This window comes from Pteropus vampyrus, unplaced genomic scaffold (assembly GCF_000151845.1).
Source record: "Pteropus vampyrus isolate Shadow unplaced genomic scaffold, Pvam_2.0 Scaffold29, whole genome shotgun sequence".
Taxonomy (NCBI): Eukaryota; Metazoa; Chordata; class Mammalia; order Chiroptera; family Pteropodidae; genus Pteropus; species Pteropus vampyrus.
Window position 1 is genome coordinate 2,394,063 of NW_011888810.1, and position 19,221 is coordinate 2,413,283.

The window sequence follows — 19,221 nt, forward strand, 5'->3', positions numbered from 1 at the left end:
CCCCTGCCTGTGTCGGTAGGGAGCAGGATGGTCAGAGTTCTGCCTTCTGGGAGCCTACGGGAAAACTGACAGTTAAGCTAGAAAATGGGAAGAATACGGTGACAGGGAATAACCAGTTCAGAGCTCAGGGAAGCACTCTCCGAGGGAGCACCATTTAAGTGGAGGTCAGAGGGATAGGGAGAAATGAACTGTGCAAAGGCTACGTTGTATAAGTTGTTCCAAAGAGAGGAAACAGCCTATGGCAAGTTCAAGAACTCAAGGATTAGTTCAATTTGGCTGGAGTGTAGAGCACAGGCAATGACACATGAGAGGCAGGCAGTGGATCTTGGAGCATGAGAAGCAAATCAAGGGTAGAAAATAGGCTGTAAAGGTATAAATGAATCTGAAGAATCCGATGATGATAAACCAGGGGAAAAAGCTGAATTAGTCAACAAATGGTGTTGGGACAATACATTAGCTTCTGAAAGAAATTATAAATTACTCTATCCTTTCTTTCTCCAAAGAAAATTCCGGTAGCTTAACCTCATTGGAGGAGAGCTGAGTGCAGAACCTCGTGGGATGCTCCAGAGTAAAGGGAAAGAGTCAGTTATGGAGACAGTGCAGGAGCAGTTTAGGATAGGCAGAAGACAAGTAGGAGAAGGCAGAGATTCAGGAACAGGCGGATTCAGCTGTCTATTATCTGAGAGTGTGGCCTCAGGCATGAGAAATGGATGTTGTACATCTTTCTAGCCCCAGCATCTGGCACATGGCAGAGAGTTGAGCCTGCCCGGTGTAGATGTTAAGAACGTGGCCTTGAAACTACCTGCCTGGGTTTAACCCTGGCTTTGCCATCATCAGCTGTGTGACCCAACTTGCTTCATGAGGAGGATGCAATGAGTTAGTAATTGGAAAGGGCTTAGAATAGGGCCCGGCACAAAAGGTGTTTGCAATCAGCATGACTGTTGAAAGAGAACAGGCCACAGGATTTTGTGATTAATATCACTGGCGCTCAAACTTGATTCAGCATCACCTGGAGGGCTTGGGCCCACTCCCACAGTGTCTGATTCAGTAGGTCTGGGACTGGGAGCCCAAATATTTGCATGTCTAAGAAGTTCCCAGGTGACACTGATGCTGCTGGCCTGGGGATCACACTGTGAGAACCACTCTCTTTCAAAACTCAGTGTTAATCTGGCAGCAATGGCAGTAGTCAGAATGCAAGGGGTTTAAGCATGAAGACAGCAAGGATGGATTACCCTTTCAAAGGGTCTTTTTGGGGAAGTCTTAGAAGAAGGCCAATAAATAACACCCCTCTCCTCTGTTCTTCTGAACCAACTGAGAAATAAGGCAAAAGAGTTGGCAAGTAGAGGCCAACATATAACTCGTATGACCAAGAAAATGGTGACTGACTCCTATCTGTGGGCAAGTGGCCCTCTGGATAATAAAATGCAGAGTCAGGGAGAGTTGTCCACGTGATTGCTGGCAGAACTACTCCGGGTGGCCTCCCTTGCAGGGGCAGAGCTGGCCCTGAGAGGAACAGACGAGAATAGGTGACCCCTGCAGGCAGCCGCTCTCACTCGGTTGAAGCAGTGCCCCTGTTGGAAAAAGGTGACAGGGGCACGGTGAAGAGGGGCCAGCACTGCGGTGCCAGTGGACACACTAAGAGCAGGAAACAAATACTTCCCTCCAGGAGTGTGGTGGTAGAAAGAACAGAATGTGAGGATGAGCATGGGGAATGGATGTACTTCTACTGAGACCTCGGCAAGTTTATAAGCGGTAGAGTAGGAATCAGTAGAGTAAGAGATTAGGAAACATAAGAGAACAGAGAAAAACCAAGCATGTAGGCCCTACGAGGATGTAGGGGATGGATTCAAAGCACACAGAGAAGGGTCATTATAAAAAAGGTGATGAGAGAGTATGTTCAGTGACAACTGGATAAGTAGAAAGTCTGACAGAAGTTACAGACAAGGATGAGGCAGGGAGATGGAAAGACAGGTCAAGGAGTTTGTATGAAAAAAGAGGGAACACCACTAGAGAGGACGGCCATAGAATGGTGAATGTGACAGATTTTTTGGCATGTCTTTAATATGTAAGGAGAATTAAGGCAGACTAAGGCTGTGAAAACAATCGCCTCAACCTATGACAAGCACTAAGGGGGTGCTCTGCAAATGGAATGGTGGTAAAAGATTCTGTGGGTGCTCTTGAGCAGCACTGACCAATACTGTAGCCGCTAGATGCCCATGGCTATTTAACTAAAATGACAGTGAAATAAGATTAGCATTTTAGTTCCTCAGTCACACTAGCTACATGTCAAGTGCTCAGTAGCCACATGTGACTATTGGCTAGGTACAGGACAGCGCCGATACAGAACACTTCCATCACTGCAGAGAGTTTCTCTTAAGAAAGCAGCATTTGTCTCTGAATTGAGAGGTGAGGGGAAAGGAAAGTTTTCGTAATGAGAGTTTGCCTTTGGTATAGATTACAATAGTGTGGAATATTACTCATTGAAATTCTTACAAACAAAAATACAACCAGGGTAGTAGCAAGTTTTAAGTGTATAGATGCCATGAAATTGAATTTCATGAAAATTCAGATAAACTTCACTCTTACATTTTTTAATGCTCGCTGAAGAATTTTCTTAAATGAACTTTTGAATTGTTCCATATCGGAAAGGTCAGTGTCTTCACCTGTCAAAGTGAAAAGAAAAATCAAGAAAATTTAAAGGAGCTACAATGTCTTCAATAAATACATTTGAAACAGAGACTCATGGTCATGGACAATAGACTAGTGGTTACCAGGGGGTAGAAGGGAGAGGAGAGCAGGGAGGTAGTCAGGGAAAAAAAATTAAAATCATTTCTTCAATTAAAAAAAAATACATTTGCAAAAACTCTGAAGGTGAGCATTTTGTATAACCTCAAAGAGTGATAATGATCAAATCACACAAATTCTGCTGGTACCTCTGACACAGCACCACCAAATATATTTCTCATTTTCCCGTAAATGAGTAATAATCACCTCATTTTAAAAGACAAGAGATTTAAGAGGAACATAATGCTATTCATTTTTAAATTGCTAAAATATCAAATACAAATGTTCAGTTTATAAGGACAAAGTTACCTGGTTCTTTAGTCATCTGAAAAACATCCCATACTTTCTGGTGCCGATGAAACTGAGTATCTGAGAGAGGGAAGAAGAGCTTGTTACTATTATATCATAGAACTTTTAAGTAATGTGCTTATAAATATACATTTTCAATAATATGAAAGTAGAGAAAATGACAAGTCATAAAGAATTACTTGTTTTATTTGTCTGGAGTAAATTTAATCCACATAAAATTTATATTTTGAATAAAAATGTACAACCTAAGCACTGGCTGTTCCTTCGTCTGGAGCATTCTTCTCTTAGTTCTTTACACACCTCATTCCTGTACCTCATTCTAGTCTCTACTAAAATGTTACCTATGTAGTGGCCTACCCTGATCACCCTGCCCTGCTTTTAGTTTCCTACATAGCATTTATCACTTTCTGACATCACATTATATATTTAGATGGTCATTTGTAAACTGCTTGTCTCCCCAACTAGAATCCTATGGAATACAGGACTTGGCCTTGTTCATTGTTGTATTCCCAGTGTCTAGGCACTGGCTGGCATTAAACAAGGATTCTGTATGTATTTGATGATTGAATGTGTGATACAGAAGACACCCATCAGGAGTTACAAATTTAAGAGTACCTTGGAGTAAAAATGGACCTAGGAAGTTATTGAATTCAGTCCTACCACATTAGCATCCTTGTTTTACTCTGTCCCTGTGCTGACCTCTGTCTGCACTGACCTCCATCTCTATCTTTGGACCTAGTACCAAGGTGTTCTATAGTCTATAAAGATGGGATCTTGGCCCCAACACTCAAGGGCACCAACTTGCCATGCTTTTTGTAATTATTACTCTTCTTGTCCTTCCTACAGTTTAATGTCTTTTTCCCCCCTTTATTTGGTGGTTTGGTGTCTCCGTCTCCCTCTCTTACCCCATATATGGCAATGGCCTGACAATTCTTGATTACTGAGTTTTGCATAAAACAGGTGTAAGCAGGTACAATGCAATGCCTGCCCAAGAGACAGCATCCAAAGGATTCTGTTCTTTCCTGTTATTTTCTTCCTTGGTTCTGTGTTTGAGTTAAGATGGCCTGCTGAATATGGCTGTTATATAATATGGAAATTAAAATTTTTGATTGTAAATGATTCCATTAAACATCAGGTAAAAATTCACGATAAACAGCAAGGCAAATGAAGGAATTTCCTCAAATAGAACACCTCTTAGCCTAATCCGTGATCTTTGTGACAAACTTGGTCTCCTCTAGTGTTCCCTATCTCAGCAAGGGCCTCCACTTTCCTTCTAGTTGCACATACAGACCCCAGAACCATGTGTGCTCCTCCTACTCAGTCCCCTGGATCACACACCACATGCAAAGCCCAGTCAGTTTTAATCCTTACATTCCTTAAAAGCTACACCATAATAAGAACAAATTCTCAGAAATATATTTTCAATTGTTAATATTAATACAAAGCCTAACAGATGTTTACCATGTGCTTATTATATGCCAGTTACTGTGCTACGAGCCTTTCAAGCATGATCTCATTTAAGCCACACAATGTCCTGTGCTATTATTATAACATAATATAATGTTATTATAATAGGTGCTATTATTATCTCCATTTTACTTAGAAGTCTGAGGCCTAGAAAGGCAATATGACTTGGCAAAAGACACAAGACTGGTAAGTGACAGAGCTGAGATTTTAAACCAGGTCAACCCATCTCCAGAATCTGAACCCTTACATACAAAACTGCCTCTCTAATAAAACTGGATTGGTTAAATGTAAATACAAATCACTAAAACTTACAAATGATGTCTAAAAGGGCTGCATCATCAAGACTTATACAGTTCTCCTGAAAGAGAGGATAAAACGTTCAGTAAACATGGCCATAGGTTTGATCTTCCCCCATTTATAGCACATTTTCATATTGCTTAGAACGAAGAGCAACCTCTCAACCTGTCTCCAAACTATGCTCTCCTGGTAAGTAACAAATATACCTTCTGATTCATGAGTCAGTACAAGCACTAACAACTGTTCTCCTGCAATCTACTCATTTATCACATTTAACTTTTTGTTTTGTTTCTTTTCCTCTACAACAGAGTTTCTTAACTGGGCACCACTGACATTTTAAGTCAGATAATTCTGTGTTGGGAAGAGCTGTCCTAGGATGTTAAGGAGCATTCCTGGCCTCTATCCACTGGAAGCCAGTAGCACCCTACTCCCACAGCTGTGACAACAAAAATGTCCTCTGGAAAACAAGATCATCTCAGCTGGTGAGACATGGTGTCCTCTGGAAAACAAGATCATCTCAGCTGAGAACCACTGTTCTATACATACATATTTATATGTATGCATATCATAGTTTCTTTCAATGTGCACACAGAGATCTAGTTTATTATTTTTAATGGCTGAAGAATATTTTGTTATGTGGCTGTATTATTATTTAGCTAATCTCCTATGTATAGTTGTTTCCAATTTTTTTGTTTTTTAAACAATACTAATTAACATCTTTATATATAAATATATAATAACTACATATATAAATGTTTATCAATAATATTTATATAAATATCTTTTTTTAAAATGATTTTCTTCATATAAATTTCCAGAAGTAGGAATGCTGGATCATAGAGTATATTTACTTAAAAGTGACTAAGGGAAGGGTATACTGGAATATGGGAATTTTTTGCACTTTACTTGCAACTTCTCTGAAAGCCTGAAATCATTTTAAAACAAAAAGCAAATAAGTAAATACATGTGAGTGTCTCTTTCCACATAACTTGACCAATGCATTTGAGTATTATCTTTTCATCTTTGACAATCTGATAGGTAAAAAAAGAATACTGTTCATTACTTAAACTTGTGTTGATTGTGTTTTTTTTCCTCCCGTGGTATTCACTTGTTTTTCCCAGTTATTTGTAAGCTGTTTTATAAGGTAAAAAAGCTGACTAAAAATTAGTATCTTCTTCACTATAGTAGTTCTTAGCCCTCATCACTTTACAGCTTAGCAGGTGCCTTAAATCTCTTTTGGACTAAGGAGAGGAAAGAAAGAAAAAAACAAAGTGGGTAGCATGATGTTCAAGGTTAACCATTTTGAACATTGTTACCTCACAAAGCAGAACCAAGTCCTGAGCAAGAGATTCCTTTCTGTTCCGGAAGTTTACAGTTTGCAGTTGATTTTCAGACAAAAAATCCCAGGCTTTTAGGATTGTCATCATTTCAGACATTGGGATTTTCAAGAGTGTCCTCTTGATAAACTCGGCAACAGTTTCATCCATCCCTTTGGCACTTTAATAAAAACAAAACAGCACAACAAAGTATTGACCAAACATGAAAGTTTAACTTAACAGTGAATTTTTTTCAGCATATTTTTAGCCGGGATTTTGATTTGTAGGTCAGATACCCAAATGTTTATTTTATCTTTTCTCAGGCAATCTGCAAAGAGTGTTTCAACAGGAGGATTTAATTATTTTCTCCTTAAGCAGTATATTTAAATGCTTTAGAGTGTTTAAAAATAAGTGCTCTCTCCTTTTTTGAATAGAGTATTTTGATCTTTGGTGGTAATGATAGTAAATCATTCATTCATTACTGATTCATGTAACAAACTGCTGAATACCTGCTTATGCCAAATACTTTTCTAGGCACTGCCATTTTTAACCAAAAAGACACAAATCCCTGCCAGTATGGAGAGTCCATTCTAGTTAGGAGCGAGAGGCAATAGGAAAATCACAAAATGTGTTAAAAGTGATAAGTACTGAAGAGAAAATGGAGTGTGTTAGGGAACTAGTGCTAGTGAAAATGGAGCAGGCTGGGAGTGAGGTGCAGGTGGTAGGGGCGGAGAGAGTAGGCCTCAGATACGTGACATTTGAGCCAATCCTTGAAGAGAGAGTGTGCCATGTGACTAGCTGGTGGAGGAGCTTTCCAGGTGCAAATGCTTTGTGGCCTTCAAGGAACAGGAAGATAAAGGCCTCTAGGGAGGTCAAAGGGAGGAGCACAGATGAGAAGGTGAAGTCAGGGATCATAAAGGGTCCTGAGGGCCACTGCAGGCATCATAGTTTTTATTCTGACAGAAACTGGCTGCTGGAAAGTCTTGAGAAGAGGCAGGCTCTCATTTAGGTTTTCTACCAGGATCAATCTGGCTATTGTACCGAGGACATAGTCTAGGAGGAAGAGATGAAGTGAGAGGCCAGCTAGGCAGCTACAGTAATAATGTAGGTGAGAGATAACAGTGGACCAAAGTGGAGGTGGTGGGAAGAGGTCAGATTCTGGATATACTTTTAGGAGAGAGTCCACAGGATTTCCTGATGTATGCAGGGTGTGAAAGATGATGCCAAGGTTTTTACTACGTAACTGAAAGAATGGAGCTGCTACTACCTGAGATGGGGAAGACTGGGAAGATGTGGGAGGCAGTAGAAGGCTCAAGAATTCCATTTTGAACATAGAAATTTTAAGGTTGTTAGACTCCAAGTGGAGATATTGAACCAACGCCTGGATTTATGAGCTTACTGGAAACATTAAGGGCTAGAGGTAGAGAGGATTGCAGTCTCTTTCTTTAATGCGTTGCCAGTTAACATAGACCTATTACCTCACTTTTCATGTCCCAGACCTGATGGTGAGATTCTTCGACTAAAGGTTTTAAGCCCTAAATCTGGTGTGGCTCCCTAAGCCACAGATAGGGTAATGATCTTCCAAAGCATAACTTACTGGTGTAAGGAAGGGGGATTCTGAGCCCTTCTATTACTTCCTTCAGGGCAGAAGCTGTAGGCCAAGAGTGACAGCTGTTCTCAACCCTGTTACCTCATATGGGGACACTGATGGGTCTCTCTTTCTCTCTCCCTCTCACTGATAGTTCTCTCTCTCAAAATATAGAGCGTAAAAAAACAAGCAAGCATTATTTCTAAACGAAGATTAAATAGGATACATGCAGACTTTAAATTCCCTTATTCGCCTCTTCTAGGAAGGAGAGTACAGACCTTGATGTCCACATTTAAGACAAGAGGCAGTAGTTAGTCAATCCTATCTGCTGTCACCACAACTACAGGATTTCCAAAGACAAACAGAGTAGTATCCCCTTACAAGAAATAAATAAAGCCATTTTCTTACAAGAAAATGGCTTTATTTATTTCTACTATTTAAGTGTTTGTTGAACACTGCATATAATTTATTACCACCGAAAACTTACAAAAAAATACAGTGGACTTTATTTTAAAAAGATACTGAAAATAACAGTTAAAACAAAAATAAAGAGCAGCTATTAGGAATTGTTTAGAAAAATAACTGAATTAAGTTCATGAGAACAGACTTAGGATCATGAAAACTGAGCCTGATTTGTTTACTTGTCCAGATACAGGAACAACCTGCCTTAACGTCAAGACCAAACTCCTACGGTCTACAAGGCCCTGTATTGTTTGGTTCTTGCCTCCTTCCCCATCATCTACTACTATCTCCTTGGCTTTCTGAGCTCGTTATGTTGCCATGTTAGTTCCTCTAATAAAAAACGATTCCTCTAGCTAAGGGCCACTGTATCTGCAGTTGCCCCTGCCTGCAAGGTTCTTCAAACTCACAGGTAACTTTTGTTGTAATTCAGGTCTCATTTTAGATGGCTTCTCAGAGACTTCTTCGGACCACTCCAGTTTAAAATTATTTCCCCACTTTCTACTGCTTATTGTTTTTACAGAACTATCTGAAATTATCTTGCTTATTACTTTATTGCTTTACAGTATTTTATCGAGCTCCGCTAGGGTAGGAACTATGTCTGTCTTATACATAGCTATCTCTCTAAGTGAAAAACACTTGTGGAATAAAGTATTAGATTCTTTCCCTAAGCAATGTACTGAGGAGATAAACAACCTGGGGAGGATTAGGGTCCAACAGTCAGTGAAATATCAAACCAATTTCTCTCATCGAAAACACTGGTGGGGGTGGTGGGCTTGTTTAAATGCAGATTCCTGGGCCGCATCAATTTAAACTGGGGATAGAAGGTCACAGAGTACAGCTTGAGATTCTGCATTTTTAGAGTGCCTCCGATGATTCTCAATTCTGGGTAAAGCTCGCAGAAAGCTGTTCTAAAGAATTATGTTAGAAAAAGCACACTCGGTCTCACCATTAAAGCTGGAAAACCTTTGAGTGAACTCTTCTAATTCCGTGATTATCTAATTTCTTATTATTTCCAAGCATTTAGCAGCTCAGTGCCTGCCATATATATAGTAGGTGCTCAAGATGTTTGTCGAATGAACGTATGACCAAAAAAGAGCCCTTTTAATTTCAGATCTGTTACTGTAGATCTACAACACTCAAGAGCTGCAATAAGGAATAACACAAGAGGCGAAATGTACGAAAAAGGACGGAAGCCAAGGTTAAAAAAATCGAAACACTTAACTTTGGGAAAAACAGCAACGTAAGGCTGGGATAGAAGGGTAGCCGATCACGTGACAATTTGGGGCGGTGCCAGCATTGACGCACATATTACGTAAGACTCCGCCCCACAACGGGCGGATGTGACGTCCGACCAAGCGTCACTGCCCTCTTTCTCCTCAGCCCCCAACCTTACAGTCTTTGTCTCCCAACTCCAGCAAAGACCAAGCGCCAATCCCGCACTTTGGGACGAGCGGCAGTCGCGAAAAAGTCTCCTTACACGCCTGGGATTTGGCTTCCTCAAGCTTCCCGCCACCCTCCGGCACCCGATTCCATGCCGCAAGGGAGTCTCTTACCGGCCCACATCGCCCGCCGGACTCATTCCTCAGCAGCTGTTCCCGCCCGCTGCGCCTTCAAAGCCGCCAATTACAGTTCCTGCTGCCCTCGAGCCCCGCCCACTGGGAACCAAAACTTTGGACTGTACCACCAGTGCAGGGGGTCGCGTGGGGAGAGCATCAGAAGTAAAACTCGGCGAGCTCTCACGTTACTCTCCCTAGCAGAGAATATTGTTTAAATGCATCTAATCTCAGCCACGACATCTGGCTTGTTGGTTCGTTTTGCTGTTTAGGTTCTGTCATACTCCGGTGGACTCGCTCCCCCACTAAAACTTTCGAAAATGGGCCCGTCCAAGCCGGGTGGCGCATGCGTCTCAGAGACCGCGAGCGGCTGGGGTTGGACGAATAGAGGGTCAGCTGTGGAGGGCGCGGGAGCCTTCGCCACCCGGAGCTGGCCCGACTCTGGCTCCCAGGCAGTAGCCTTTCGAGTGGGGAATCTTCGCTGGTGAATACCGCCGCAGTCCTTCCTGTGTGGCATCGAGTAGGGTGAGTCTCGGGAGTTCGGGCTATTCTGAGGAACGCTCTCTTTCTGGCCGCAGCGTCCAGGGAGGCCGCGGGACATCCACCTGTCCCTCCTCCAGCCCTCTGCTCTCATGCGCCCTGCTGTGCTGCGTCCAATTGAGACTTCTGCCGCCCTGAGAGGTTGGGACTTGGAAGGTTCGGCCCCCGGTCCTCCCGGCGGCCATTGCCTCGGCGCCGGAGATTTTGCTCTGGAGAGCGCGGGAGGTGCGTCTTGAGCTCTCCGCCCTCAGGCTTTTGCTGAGGACTTGCTGGTAGTTGAGGGCAGGCTTTGGCCTAGGTCTTTCACTCTGCTGTAATCTGTCCCGCCACTCTCGAGTCTTGTGACCTTGGGCGGGCTCCCCCCTCCCTGAGCCTCGGTTGCCTCGCTTGTAAAATGGGTATAATTCATCGTATCGATTGTGAGAAGGGAAGCCCTTACCACAGTGACACAGTGAACGCTCAGTACATTGTATGGTTATTATTGTTATTGATTAGTAGTTTAGAATTTTCATGTAGAAGATGGGAGGCCGTTAGGGCGCATCTCAGCTGCCGTGGAAGTTGCCACCAATCCGTTTTATGTTAGAATCCCGAAAGATCTCCATCAGTACACTTTTCAAGGAGAGTGAACATTCACATCCCTTTTTATTCGGTTTAAATATTGCCGTGCCTGTGATTTCACGATAGGTGCTTTATGAAGTTTTAAGCAAATACAAGTTCTGGAAACCATTTAAAATTTTAAATGCATGAAAGAAGTTTGCGCTGGCAAAGGAATTCTGTTGTGACACCCTTTGTATCGCCTTTCCTACACATACAGGCTTCTACACTTGTTTAGTTGATGTAACTATGTTGAGGTCTGAACCAGTGTTCAAATCTGTGATAATCCTAAATGCAGCAGTCAGCAAATATTTGTTGAGCATTTACTTTACATTTACAAGAATGTTCTCTCACTGGCCTGTGCGTTCTTTGAGGTATATGAACTAATTTTTCCCTCTGAAATTCATGGCAGAGTGAGTGCTCAGCACCTAGTAAGTGCTGATAAATGTTTGTTTGTGGAAAGCTACAGCTTGGCCCATCTTTAAGAAACTGTGGCGATAGTTAGAGTCCTACAGTCCAGCTCAAATGTTGCTCTTAGTAACAATGGGGCATGTTCTGTACTTTGAGAACACTAGTCAATAGCATCTGTTTAGATTTGGTCACTCTTCAGGTGTGATAAGTAGAAGTGACTAGGGTAGGTAAGTTCCCTGCTATCTGCTACCTCTGGCTGAATATGGTGCATAGTTTGAAATAGTTGGAGAAATACTAATTTAACTAATTCCAGTGCTTTCTGAAATGTAGGCTTTCAAAAATGTGTTTTAGAAAGCTTTAAGTATTAGTTTACAGGTTTTTCTGGAGAACAGGTTCTTCAGACTCTGAATAGGAGACTTTTCTAGCTATGTTTTCTGCTCGTTTTAAAATGTCATTAGAAATCACAACTGTAGTATAAATTTCTTTCTGGTGCAACCACACAATAACAGAATCTTTCTAAAGAAAACCTGAGTGGTATTAAAGTATGGGTTTTCCCCCTTGTGATTATAGATTTGCTCAAGTGTGTTATTAGGTTTACTCGCTTTACTAGAGTTAAGGTATTGCTTACTCTTGGTTTATTTTCTGAAATTATGCCACCTGGTGGTTGAAATCTGTATCATAGAATACTCATTAGGAATATTTTACCTTAGTCTTGGTAGAATAAGATGGAATGAATAAAATATAATTAATTTTTATATTGTTAGTGAGAGTACCCTTCTACCCTCCCAGCTTACCCCCAAGTAAAAGTTAAAATTGCTTTGCTTAATAACTGTTAGCCAGTTATCAAAACATCAGATTGTCACAGCTGAACATTTTTAAGAGTTTCAGCAGACTGTTTTGGTATCAAAGTGTGCATTCTTGAGGAAATGGGTGAGGTTGGCATGGGGAGGGAAGTGTAATTGTGACAAATTAACCCTTCTGATGTTTTCTAAATGCCAGTGGAACTGAAGTTTTGTGTTTAACTGAATAGTAATGGAATTTATCCCTCTCATTACAAATATCTATGCACGAAGGCTTATCACAAATGAATGTTCTCTTCACCGTTATTTCAGTGGTGCAGCTGATGTTCATAATTACCTTGGCACTACCCTTTTGAAATTATTTTCTGTATTCCTAGTAGTAACAAGTATTTATCATTTGAGTGTGAATTCTATCTTCGGAAATGGCCTAAAATCATTTAATTGTGAACTTAGAGTTGAGAAGAAACTTAAGAATGCAATGCTAGAATATACTATTCTGTGACATCCTTAATTTATGTAGCCAATCTCTTTTGGGCACATTTGGACAGATAACTGAGAGCTTCTGGCAGCAGCCTCTTTCATTGTTGGACAGCTCCATGAAGATGACTTCTGCCTCTCTAACTTCCACCCTTTGGTTTTCAGTCCTGTTCTCAGAAACACCTCAGAGTAAATTCAGTTCTACCTTTCCCATTATGTACAGAGTATTTCAGATATACAAATAATACTTTATATACTTCACACTCACTGTTTACTGTTTCAGAGATTCTCATATAAGATATTTAAACTTCATGACCACACCGAGATAGAAGTTGAGTTAATTTCCATTTTAAGAAAGAAGAGATTTGAGTCTCCAATTAAGTAACCAAAGTGATATAACTTGTCAGTAGCTGAGTCCACAACTTTTGCCTCAAACTGTCTTCTCCCCTCAAATCCATTGTCTGTCTAACTTAACCAGGTCCTTCCTTTTATCTGTCTCCTCTGGTGTAGACTCTCCTAAATTGGTAAATGTTAACAATTTCATTAATGGTTTCCTGTTTCAACCCAGTATCAGAGGCATTTCTGTCCTGAGCAGTCTCCCCAGGAATATTCAAATTCTCAGTATTCTGAACATGGCTGATTGGGATGAATATAGTACTGTTCTTTTTGTTGATGTAGACAGACCCTCTGTTTCTAACAATACAAGATAATATTGACTTTTTTGGAAACTGGGCCTAGAATTAGTGTCTGTTGAACTTGTAGCCAACCAGAGGCTCTTTGGGAAATAGTTTTGTCTTTTTCTGTAATTTTTTTTTTTGTCTGAATTTATTTCATTCACAAACTGCTGGGAAGGTATGCCTTTCCCATTTTGAACACGGGAAAAATCTGTCGAGAGATTACTTTGGGTAGTATTCTGCCACTTATTGTGTGACTGGGTGTGCTTGCTTTGGCAGCACATATACCAAAATATTGTGTGACTGGGACTTAGTTTTGCTATGAAACTGTGGGTAATGCATATTTTGATCTACAAAAAAGCAATTTCTTATGGTTCAATGAATTTAAAAAGTTACCTACTTCCTATGGTTATTGGAAGGATTATTAGACTTGTGCCTAACACATAGTAAGTGTTCAACAAATCATTTTCCACACTAATAATGTAGATATAGTCTTATGGCTTTGAAGAAATTTTAAAAAATAAGAATACGGAGTATGTATTTGGCTTTTTAATTCATGACAATTACTTTGAGTTTAATAATGTTCTTAGAATAGTCTCTTAAAGAAGACTAGTAGAAGGTATCAGCAATCATTTTAAGTGTGTCCTAAGAACAATGCCATATAGTTTTATAACTATAGTTTTATAATTTTATATGTATGTACGTATAGTTGTATACATCTCATGATATGCATTTATTCTTATATACAACATGCATGAATGTTTTTATCTCAGCAGCCATTGTCTTCTTGAGTATTTACTTTGCCAATTAAAGAGGTCATTTGAGAACTATAAAAGCACATATTTGAAGTATGCAAAAATATTTTGTCAAATACATTTACAAAATGTTAGACTTATTTGATAGATCACTAATCCAATGTACATCTTCCTTCAAAAAAAATAAGTGAGGCAGAAACCAGGTAACTAATAATATACATAAATGTAGGTGCCTAATATTGGTACAGTATTAGATGACTTAAATTGCTGAACTGTATGAGATCTCATTTTTCTCAGGCAAAAAATCTGTATTATTAAAAAGACTACAGTTAGTAGCAGGCAAACAAAACGAACTAGGCTGCTTTTCCAGTTTCCATTTCAAATACTCAGCTGGGCAAAACAACCCGATTTGTGACCTTCAGCTGTAGTATATTTGTGTGTGTGTGTGTGTGTGTGTGTGTGTGTGTGTGTGTAGTAGTTAAGTAATGATCTGGTATTTTCATAAATTGAAATCTGAAATAGTAGGCATACTACCATTCTTTGGAATTATTTGTTTGGATATTTTTAAGGATTTTATTTGTTAGGAGTCGAAGGTGGACGGGCTGTTTGAATTTCTTGGAACTTATTTTTAGCAGTTTTATTGAGGTATGATTTACATATCATAAAATTCACCCATCGTGAGTTCAGTGATTTTTAGTAAACTTATGCAATCGTGCAACCATTACTACAAGTTGTATTTTAGAACATTTTCATCACCCAAAAAGATTCCTTGGTGCCCATTTGTAAATTGCCTACTCTCACCTTAGGCGTAGACAACCAACAGTCAGCTTTTTGTCTCTACAAATTTGCCTTTTCTAGACATTGCTTATAAATGGAATCATACAATGTAGTGTTTTGAATCTGACTTCTTTCATTTAGCTTAGTGCTTTTGAGGTTCATCCATGTTGGCACATGTATAAGTTAATTTCTTTTAATTGATAAGTAGTATTCCATTGTATAAATATACTGCATTTGTTTATCCAATTTCCTGATTATTGGACATTTGCATTGTTTTTAGTATTGGCTATTATGAATAATGCTATGAACATTCACATCCATATCTTTGTGTGGATATGTTTTCATTTCTCTTGGGTAGATTCTTAGAAGTGCAATTTCCGGGTCATATGTAAGTTTGTGTTTAATTTAAACTGCCAGATTGCCTTCCAAAGTGTCTGTTTTACATTCCCCATAGCAATGCATGAGGTCCATTTTCTCCACATTCTAACCAATGCTTGGTATCATCTAACTTTTTGATTGTAGGTATTCTGGTGGATATGTAGTAGTATCTCATCAGGGTTTTAATTTGCATTTCCCTAATGACTCCTGGTGTTCAGCATCTTTTCATGTGCTTAATTAACCATTCCTGTATCATCTTCAGTGAACTATACAAATCTTTTGCCCATTCTTTGGGTCTATTTTAAACATTGGATTGTTTGTAAGCATTCTTTATATTCTAGATACAAGTCTTTTATTATAAATGATTTACAGATACTTTCTCATAGTCTGTAGCTTGTAGTAGATTTTATTTTTTAGAGCAGTTTTAGGTTTGCAGCCAAATTGAGCAAAAAAGCAGAGAGATCCCAAATATACTCTGTCCCCACACACATACAGCCTCCCTCACTATCAGCATCCCCCACCAAAGTGATATGTTTATTATAATTGATGAACCTACATTGACACATCATTATCACCCAAAGTGTGACCTGTCTTTTCATTTTCTTAATGACGTTTTTTGAATCAGGAAAGTTTTTAATTTTGATGAATTTTTACAATTTTTTCTTTTATGGATTGTGCTTTTGATGTATTTAAGAACTCTTTGCCCAACCTAAGGTCATGATTTTCTCCTATGTTTTCCTTCTTAGAACTTTTAAAAGATTAAAGCAGTTAATTGGTTCTTTCTTTTGGTGATCTTTTCTGAGTTAAAAAGATGTTAAACAAAAAACAATAGGTGTATAGTGCGACTTAACTATTGCACACTTGTCAAAATAATGCTTTCTTTTGACCTTGGCCACTAATTTTCTATGTGAATGAACCAGTCGAACTGATTTCAGGGATTTCAGCTTCTTGTTTTCATTGTAATAATTGCATTTTATGGATACATCTGCTAAATTAGAAAAATTAGTTTTACATCTGCTGCTTGTTTCCCTTTATTGTTTAGTTAGATTTTCTTAGCCAGATTAGGAAGAAAGCAGTCTATATTAATTCACACTAATGTGAAACTAATGACCCTTTAACCCTCTCACAGGAATATACATTTTTAAAGGATTAATAAGCCAGTTCTCTTAATTGGTAGAATTTCATTTGAACAAAATGAGTTGAATCAGTTTCAGGAATGTGGGAAAAATAATTGAAGTCAGGCTATTAATATAGGCAAGCTATTTCTGCTGGAGCACGTCTTTCCAGGATTGGGTCTGTTGAGGAGGCCTGCTTTTTTCTGAACCTGGAGGTTCTCTAAACTTGCTGAATCTGTTAAATCATTGGTAAGGAACCTGAGGCTCAAGTTTAACAATTTGCTTAAGGTCAGCATTCTTTTCTGATGAAGGTCACTGGAAGTTCTTACTGAAAATAGTTTTAGGTCTCATTAACAAATACAGTCACACATATTCAAGACACTCTTGTATCCACAGGTTGCCCTGCTGTGTTCCACCACCTTCTCCTAAAGATGCATCCCGACTTATCTCCACACTTGCACACTGAAGAATGCAACGTCTTGATTAACTTACTTAAGGAATGTCACAAAAATGTAAGAGTTTAGAAGAATGACCATAAAGCAAAAAATGAAACTTAGGCCATATGACATTGATGTAAAATGTTATCTCCATTCATGGAAGGGAATGATAATGTTTTAGCTTAGTAAAGTTTAGCAGTTGATAATTGTGATCTTTCAGAAATCACTCCCTTTCATGATTAGTAAAAATCAAGGATAAAAGTTTGTTAGGGATTTTTTTTGAATGATATGCGATAGAATACATGTTCTTAAAATAAAATACTTTTCCTTATTACAGAGCACTAGAACAATTATGTTCAGCTCTGACTCTTCTGATCATAATGAAATTATTCTAAGATTTTTCTGTTCCTTGATTTTTACCATTCTCTGTTTAAAGGGAATTGAAACATTTATAATTAGGTGTTAATAAATTTAAATTCTGATTGGACTACTTTGTGACAGATTTACTTAATTGTTAGTGGAATGGAAGTAAAATTCCATGTTTAAAGCCAAAATAGAAGCCTATTTTTGTAATACATTTGAGCTGATATTTTTACAGATATCGAATATTTAGCAATTTTCATGTATCTGATGCATGAGACAGCTAAAGGAGCATTTGTTGTAATTTAACTTTGCATGACGCATTATTTTCCTCGTGATATTCATAAACTGTAGATATATCAAATTATAATAATATCATTTAAATGTGCAAAATGCTAAGACTAAAAGTAATGTAGTAAAACCCATGACCTGTGAAGTCAGATATTTCTACTGGTTCAAAGAATGTTGTTGATGACAGTATACTTTAGGCAAACTATTTTCACCATCCATTTAGATCAAAATTAGTATTATAAGTCTTTTTAACTTTAGCTATTCTATGCATATGTGGTAGTATCTCATTTGGTTTTAAATTGTATTTCCCTGATGGCTAATGATTTTGAGTATCTTTTCATGTGCTTATTATTGGCCATACATATAAAGTCTTTTGCCTATATTTAAAAATTAGTTGTTTATCTTATTGAGTTACCAGAATTCTTTTTATCATTGGGCATACAAATCCTTTGTCTAATAAGTTTATTATGAATATTTTCTCCCAGTCTATGCTATATTTTTTTATTTTCTTAAGGATGTGTTTCAAAGAGCAATTTGTAAATTTGATGAAATCTACCTGTTTTTTCTTTTGTTTGTGCTTTTTGTGTTCTAAGGATCTTTGTATATTTCCTGGTCACAAAGACTTTTCTCTTAGTTTTCCTTCTGGAAATTTTATAGTTTTAGCTTTTACATTTAGGTTTGTGATTCATTTCAAGTTAATTTTTGTGTATAGTGCGAGGTGTGAGTCAAAGTTAATTTCTTTCCCTGTTGTATACCAAGTTATTCCAACATTTATTAAATAGACTATCTTTTCCCTCACTAAATTGCTTTGGTGCCTTTGTCATAAATCAATTAACCGTATGTGAGTGGGTGTTTTACTGGACCATCTGTTCTGTTCCACTGTTTTTTTATTTATGTCTATTCTCAACACCAGTTTATTCCAAAGTTATCTTACTGGGGCCAACTGGTCCCTTGGATGTTTTGTCCTCTTCTCTGTCCTGATACACTTTCCACACTGTACCTAGAGTGATCTCTCAAACATAAGTTTAATCTCAAACATAAATTCCCCTTTAACGGCTCCCTTTGCTTATAGAACAAAATCTACATTTTTTACTTTTATTGTGAGACTTTCATGAAACTGGCCCTTCCTTACCTCTTGGGACTTCACCACTGTCCTGTGCCTCCCTCCTCCCCCTCATTCCTATGTGCTCTTTTCTGCAGTTGTACTGGAGCATGTTGCTTTTCCAAGCCTTTGTTTTTGCTTTTTCCTTTGCTTAACTTGTCGCCTTCCTTATTATCTACACTTCCCATTTGCTAGATCATTTATCATCCTCTAGGTTTTATTCAGCTTAATTTGTCATTTTCTCTTCTTTCCTGTCCCAGATTCTCTTGGTATAGTCACTCCACTCCAGGAACACCATACATAATGCATTTCCTACTTTACGGCAGTTCTCATATTTTTTGGTATCAGGACTCCTCTCTAAAAAACCATAGAGCACCTCAAAGGACTTTGTTTATGTGGGCTCTATCTACCAATATTTACTGAATTTAGAAATTAAAACCAAGAAATTAGAAAATATTCATTTATTTAAAAATTATAATAAACTCATAACATGTTTTTCATGAAAGAGATCTTAGTTTCCAAAACAAACAAAAGAGTTTGTTTTGCATTTTTACAATTCTCTTTAATGTCTGGCTTAATAGAATAAAGCTGGATTCTTGTAGCTGCCTCTATATTCAATTCGTGGTGACATTATACTTTATAAAGCCTTTGGAAAATTGTACACTTTTGAGAGAATGAAAGTGAACAAAACAGATAAGATCTTTGATTAATAGGAAAATATGTGTGTCCCCTGG

The 19,221-nt window shown here is 38.5% G+C and overlaps 2 protein-coding genes across 4 annotated transcripts in view; one reads left to right on the plus strand and one right to left on the minus strand.

Moving 5' to 3' along the window:
* CENPN (centromere protein N) overlaps positions 1-9,848 on the minus strand; it is a 24,363-nt gene extending 14,515 nt beyond the window's left edge. Inside the window, exons 1-5 of one of the 3 annotated variants that reach the window (XM_011356649.2) lie at positions 9,777-9,848; positions 6,174-6,354; positions 4,873-4,918; positions 3,094-3,153; positions 2,587-2,663 (exon numbers count right to left, since the gene is read on the minus strand). In XM_011356649.2, the coding sequence (XP_011354951.1) occupies positions 2,587-2,663; positions 3,094-3,153; positions 4,873-4,918; positions 6,174-6,354; positions 9,777-9,802 (390 nt within the window). In that variant the 5' untranslated portion in view covers positions 9,803-9,848. Of the gene's footprint in view, positions 1-2,586; positions 2,664-3,093; positions 3,154-4,872; positions 4,919-6,173; positions 6,355-9,632 lie in introns of all 3 variants that reach the window. The other 2 variants (XM_023528564.1, XM_011356647.2) reach the window with 2 other exon arrangements.
* A 274-nt stretch (positions 9,849-10,122) lies between these two features.
* CMC2 (C-X9-C motif containing 2) overlaps positions 10,123-19,221 on the plus strand; it is a 14,710-nt gene continuing 5,611 nt past the window's right edge. The window contains exons 1-2 of the mRNA XM_011356646.2: positions 10,123-10,301; positions 16,694-16,809. Of these exons, the coding sequence (XP_011354948.1) occupies positions 16,729-16,809 (81 nt within the window). The 5' untranslated portion in view covers positions 10,123-10,301; positions 16,694-16,728. The remainder of the gene's footprint in view (positions 10,302-16,693; positions 16,810-19,221) is intronic.